Below are 5,903 nucleotides of genomic sequence, written 5' to 3' on the forward strand. Positions count from 1 at the left end.
TTTAGTGAAGGGGACTTTTAGACCCCCCTCTGCTGTGAGGTCTCCTTTCCTGCATCAGGATGTTCTTTCTTGGAATGCTTACCCCCTTTGCTAGGCGAACATCCCCTCACCTGTTCTCAGCTTTATTAAATGTTCCTCTGAGCCTAGCATCTAAACTGCCCTTTTGCCTGGCTGGTGTGGCCCGGTGGATTGAATGCAAAGCAAAAGGTCCTGGGTTCAATCCCCAGTCAGGCCACATGCCTGGGCTTCGGGCCAGGTTCCCAGGTGGGGGCTTGTGAGAACTGATCAATGTTTCTCACACACGGATCTTTCTTTCCTTCCCTTCCCCCCCTCTAAAAATAAAAGCCTTATGTAGTACTTTCGTCTGCATCAATCACACCATGCCCTGTACTGTCCCTAAACTCCGTTTTCATGAACAGTGCTTAGGAAACAGTGTCTCAGCACAGAGCACCCCTGCAGCCTCAGCACGGCAGCGGTGGAAACAGCCCAGCATCCCCAGGACGGCTCAGCTTGCAGCCCTTTCCAAGAAGGCTCGCCAACCCCAGCTTTTAACTACCCTTTTCATTACCAGGGAGCGCATATTACCTAAGTGACTTAAATCTCCTGAGTGCATGCTGGCTCACTTCCACGAGTATCTGGCTCTTCTGCCTATTTCCATCCACTTCTTTTCAGACTCAGGCTAAAACAAGGACGGCTGCACTGGCCCATTGGGACCACAGCCCAAGATCAGAGATGCAAGGAGGCTGCAGCCAGGACCCCCACCCCACCCCACCCCAGCAGAAGCTGTCACCAAGTAACATGTCCCCCCATCTTCAAAGACAAGACACTAAGTATTTTTAACATTTTAATACAGATCAGTGTATATGCTTCATTTCAGCTCCTTCACCGCCAAACCTAGAGCAAAAGAGGTAAAAGTGAGTCACCCAAAGGATACACTTGAGTTACACTTGAGTTGCTTGTCTGGATTTTATACTAAGCTGAAGGGCTCACCAAGCTCAGACATTAAGCCCAACAGCAAGGTTTCTGCTTAAAATATTTAGTGTTTGATTTAAAAAAAAAAAAATAAAGTAAAAATCTGCCAGCCTTTATAAAGCGGTCCCCACCAGTGCTCAAAGCCGAGCAGCACCGGCTGACCTTTCTTGCGGTGGAGAGGCAGCCTTCAGAGCACTCGTCTCCCTGGCCCTCCACCGCCAGGACCGAGTCTGTGTTTACTTAACCAGGCTCACGGCCTGCAGAACCTAACCAGTCTCCTGGCTTGTAAAAATGGGTCACCCAAACCAGTCCCTGCCTGGCGAGGACCAAACGAGCCGCTCACGGAGTGAGTGTGAGCTGTTACTGCTCTGAGTCAGGAAAGCACAGAGTGACCGACACCCAGGCCCCCGTGGCAGGTTGTGCCTCCCAGAACCACCGCTCCTCACGCTCCCAGCAGCGAGGGCCGGTGCCCTGGGCCGCAGAACGGCTTTCCACCATCTGGGCGCAACTCAAGAAGAAAGACAGGGCGACACGTGCACCTTCCACATTATCGGCCACGGGCCCAGGATTCCCCACTCACTCACCTGGGGGCAGGGACTGCTTCAGCTTCTCGGCCTTCTCTTTGTCTGTGATGACCAAGGTGTAAAGGTATCTGCTGCATCGGACTTTAAACTTCACATTGTCCTTGTTTTTCTTGATCTTGACAGCTACCGAAAGGACCAGAATCAGTGACTTAATTGCACCACAGGGAAGACCTCACAAGACTGGCCTGACCTTATACAAATGCAGAAAGTGGCACTTAGGACCGCAACCACTGACAGCTGTGCTCGTCCCTGTGCTGTCTCTCTGCTGGAACAGGAAACAAGCTTTCCTCTCTGACCCCAGTATTTTAAAAGTGTCAGAAATGGGCTTGACTTTAACTGGCTTATTCATGTATCTGGTAGGCGGAACACACCCCGGAACACCTTCTCTGCCTCACTGTCCTGAAGGAACGGACGCAGTTTACAAAGCGGGGAGACGGCATCTGCCGGGGTCGAGGACTCTCCACTGCTCTGCTCCTGGAAGCCAGGCTCTGCGGGTGAGAACTTGAGGGGCCAGGTGCAGCAAGCACAGTGAGTGTGTGCTGAAACTTCTAGAACTGACACGGAACCTACTTTCTGGGCCCTGCCGCTGCCAGGTTCTCTCCGAGGACTGCAGCTCAGACAACAAAGAGCCCCAAGGGCAGCTCAAACCCCGCAGCGCAGGTCTGAAATCCCACACGTCTGGGTGTGGATGCGTGTTGACCACTTCCACACAGCCAGCACCGCCTGGCCGCTCGGGACAATAGCTTCCCTGTAGGTCAGTCATTTCAGGGACATCAAACCCCACGTTCCAGCTTTATAAAAACAGACATGCCCAGGAACCTGTCATTATGCAAGTCGATTGAGAATCAGGTGGCTAAGGACTGAACTTGGGCTCCACTGCTTCAGCCCAAGCCCCAGACTAGACCCACAAGCTCTCAGCACCGCACAGAAGTGGCACAAGGTTAACCTGTGCTCACAGCCCCCCCACTTCTACCAACTGCTGACGAGACAGGGCAGGAAACAGGAGGCTGAAGCGCCGTGGCGCTGAGGCTACACATGGCACTGGCCACCTTCACTCATGTTTCAATCAATCCGAAACCTGGACATTCATTTGAACCAACCTATTCCGCCATCATAACATTCCTCTCAAAGCTAAGTATGTTGTACTGTCCCCGGCAGCTGTTGTACACCTGTAAGAACCTGTAAGGTATACTGATCTCTTCAAAGCTGTGTTTTCCACATTATCACACGATACGCTAATTCCACACCTGGGTAGACACCCCAAGAACGAAAGCAGGGACAAGACCGATGTTCGCAGCAGTATTATCCACAGTAACCAAAAGGGGGGACCCCTCAGCCATCCTCGCAGGAGGGGTGAAAAACAGAACGTGGCCTAGCCACACAAGGGATCGTTCAGCCTCTCGGACTCCGCTGAACAAGAAAACTCATCACAAAAGGACCAGTCCTGCCTGACCTCACTCATGGGGCTCCTGGGGTGGTCACGCTGACAGGGGACGAAAGCACAGTGGTGGCGGCCAGGGGTCGGAGGGAGAGCGTGGAGAGTTACTACTTAACAGTACAGAGTTTCAGTTTTACAAGATCAAGAGTTTTGGAGACACAACATGAATGTACTTAACACCAGTGAAATGTACACTTAAAAAGGCAGGTTTTATATTACATACATTTTAGAACTGAAAGTAGAATTAGCAGCTACTGACTGCTCCACCGTGTCCAGGGGACCATGACCCCCACCTTCACAAGACAAGCTAAGAGCAGGCCCCCACCCCTGCAATCCCCACCAACAGACTAAAATGCAAGTGAATCTCATGGACCAAGTGGCCTTCCTTATTGCACTATGGCCTCTAACGGGCTGTCTGCTGTGGTCCTCCCTCGGACCCCACGAGACAGACACTACCGTTGCCCCTGCAACACCAGGACCCAGGGCTGTACCTAAATTGTTGGCAGCCGCCTCCTGATGGAGCTGGGACTTGAACTGTAAGTGACCCCAGATTCCTGGCCTTAACTGAAACTGCCGCGAAGACCATCTCCTCTTTACAGCAGGACAGCCAACCAGCACGGGCACAGCAGCATCTGCAGTCCCCACCACCACCGGGCAGGGCAGACAGCCCCACCAGATGCTACTTGTTCCCACAGGTGGTCACCATTTTGTACATGCTCCCAGAGAGCCAAAGGCAACAGCCTGTTCAGGTGCCCTTGCCCTGTGATCCCACTGAAAGGCTCCCCACTCCACCCTTTCATCCCACTGCTGACAAGGAGCATCCGAGGGTCAGGGTTTCGGCCCAACACTGTTCTACCTCCACAGATAACCTGCCTTTCTCTTGGTGACGTAGCTCGGTGGGAAAAGCAGCTTTGGTGTGGCAGAAAAAACACAGTGCATGAATTCAAGGTCTGCCCTGTAGTGAGCACGAGCCCGCTCCGCCCCCCCAACTACGAGCAGCAACAGCAGAACCCCTCCTGCATTCGAGAACACACTGGCCTCGGGGACCGCACACACCACTCAGAAGTCTGCGGTGTCGTTTCTGAGGTTCCACTTTGTGGTCAATGCACGTGCCCCACCCCCCCATGACCAAGGGCCGGCCACTCGGCGTTTTGGGAACGGGTTGTAACCCGCGCCACCCTGTCTCCTTGCCACCCTGTCTCCTTTCGGGAGCAGCTTCTTGCTCTGTGGCTACTTCTGGACGGTTTACACACCGGTAACGCAGCTCAGAGTCCCGCGTAAGTCACGTACCTCTTGGGGGCCCCTTACAAGAAGCCTCCGATGCACGTGCGGGTGCACTCCCGTCACGTGAGTAATAAACGCACCTCCACGCCGGCCGGTCTGCCGGGTGGTTTTTTCCATCACAGACACTTAAGCAGCTCCCCGTTTGGGGGCTCCGGTGCTACACACTTCCTCGTCCCCTTTTTACAGCCCAGGAAATTCACACACGTAGGAGTGCAATTACTTAGTAAATGAAGTTCATCGTGAGCACGGTCTGTCCTCAGCCCAGAACCGATCCTGTCGTTCTAACTCCGGGTAGAAGGGGCCCGCGTTTCCACAGGTTTTTACCCAGTAAGGCCTCTGAGCACAGCACCAAACCAAAACCACAACGAAACAACAACAAAACCAACTAATTCAGCACGGCTTTTGAAATGTTCACAATTATTATAGAAGGTAACACACTGGCCAACAAAGTTTTACCTACGGGAAATACGATCGAGCCTCCGCTCCCAAGCAGCCAGGCACGTGCTGAATTCAACAGCCTCCCGCCAGACTTTGGGGGAAATAGCGACCGGACAAGGGCAGTGTGGGGACCGCTCCACCCTTTTACTCACGTCACTTACATTTGGCATCTTTTCGCCTGGCCGTGAGCAAGAAGTCCTTGATTTCCTCAATTTTGCGAGGCTGCAATACAAAGAAAACGGGGATTGCGCTTCAGACTAGGCATTTTCTGGTGATGGTCAAATCCACCAGTCTCTCTCCCGCCTCCGGTCTCCTCGCAAAGGCGTTCCTGTCCTCTCCGCGGGGCCCTGCGCGTCCCGGGGAAGGTGTCAGGCAAAGGCCGTACTCACCATGGCTAAGAGGCGCGGAGAGTACACGGCCGGCGCCTGCGGGAAGACAGACATTAGCATCAACAGGGCTCGAGGACCAACAGCGATCCTCCGCTTTCCCTCCCTGACCCCCCAAAATGCCGGCCCCATAGCACTCCATCCTCCATCCTCGCACCCTCTACCCAGGCCGGGGGTCCGCAAATTTCATACGGCCATAGATTACCTCGGATTATTCCCCCTATTCCCCGTGTACTACCCAAGAGCCACTTACAGCAAGCAGTAACAAACAAAAAGGACGAAAAAGAACGAAACTTCCGCTTCCGGGCAGTTAAACCTTCCCTCGAAGGAACCTGCGTACGGTGTCTGCAAAGGGTCAGTAGTTACGTAGGCGTTCTCCCTTCCCATTGCAGCAGCGCTTCTGCCCCCTTCTGGCCTAGATTAATAGTGCAGCTTTCCTAGCGTAAAGAACCGGCCCTCTCCCTCCTCCACCTTCTTCCCTTTTTTATCCCCCACTCCCAAGCCCCTTGTCTTTGCTAGATTTTATTTTAGATCCAGTTTGAAGACCTAACGCTTATATCTACTACTGTCATCAGACCTGTGCACTGGGCATCTATACAGACATTTTCTCTTTTAAATGAAGGGACCTTACTAAATATATTTTAGAACCTCTCTCTAGGGGTTCCTCACATTTCCTTCTGGCCTCCTTTTCCACGGACCTCTAATCCATCACAAGCAGGGCCCTCTTCTCCATTTAAGGGGGCTTTTCCACGTGCCATTTCCAGGTCCTATGAGAACTGGTGCACAATAGAAGTAAGCAAA

At 53.0% G+C, this 5,903-nt stretch overlaps 1 protein-coding gene across 2 annotated transcripts; it reads right to left on the minus strand.

Moving 5' to 3' along the window:
- Window positions 1–831: 831 nt before the first annotated feature.
- Window positions 832–5,440, minus strand: RPL38 (ribosomal protein L38). 2 transcript variants are annotated; one of them, XM_045836902.1, is made up of 5 exons: window positions 5,356–5,440; window positions 5,106–5,141; window positions 4,878–4,938; window positions 1,557–1,679; window positions 832–894 (listed from the first exon to the last, which is right to left on the minus strand). In XM_045836902.1, exons 2-5 carry the CDS (start codon window positions 5,106–5,108, stop codon window positions 869–871), a joined length of 213 nt encoding a protein of 70 aa, XP_045692858.1. In that variant the 5' UTR covers window positions 5,109–5,141; window positions 5,356–5,440; the 3' UTR covers window positions 832–868. The 2 variants fall into 2 exon arrangements, with proteins under 2 accessions (XP_045692858.1, XP_045692859.1); XM_045836903.1 differs by lacking the exon at window positions 5,356–5,440 and adding an exon at window positions 5,308–5,355.
- Window positions 5,441–5,903: the final 463 nt, after the last annotated feature.

This window comes from Phyllostomus hastatus, unplaced genomic scaffold (assembly GCF_019186645.2).
Source record: "Phyllostomus hastatus isolate PE091 unplaced genomic scaffold, TTU_PhHast_1.1 phas_contig_210, whole genome shotgun sequence".
In the NCBI taxonomy this organism is placed as follows: Eukaryota; Metazoa; Chordata; class Mammalia; order Chiroptera; family Phyllostomidae; genus Phyllostomus; species Phyllostomus hastatus.

Excerpts from the sequence above, each read along its gene's own strand:
- RPL38 (XM_045836902.1), bottom strand. Across the intron at positions 1,680-4,877 it reads CAGGCGAAAAGATGCCAAAT|CTGTCAAGATCAAGAAAAAC; the intron begins GTAAGTGACGTG and ends TCCTTTCGGTAG. Across the intron at positions 895-1,556 it reads GAAGCAGTCCCTGCCCCCAG|GTTTGGCGGTGAAGGAGCTG; the intron begins GTGAGTGAGTGG and ends CTTTTGCTCTAG.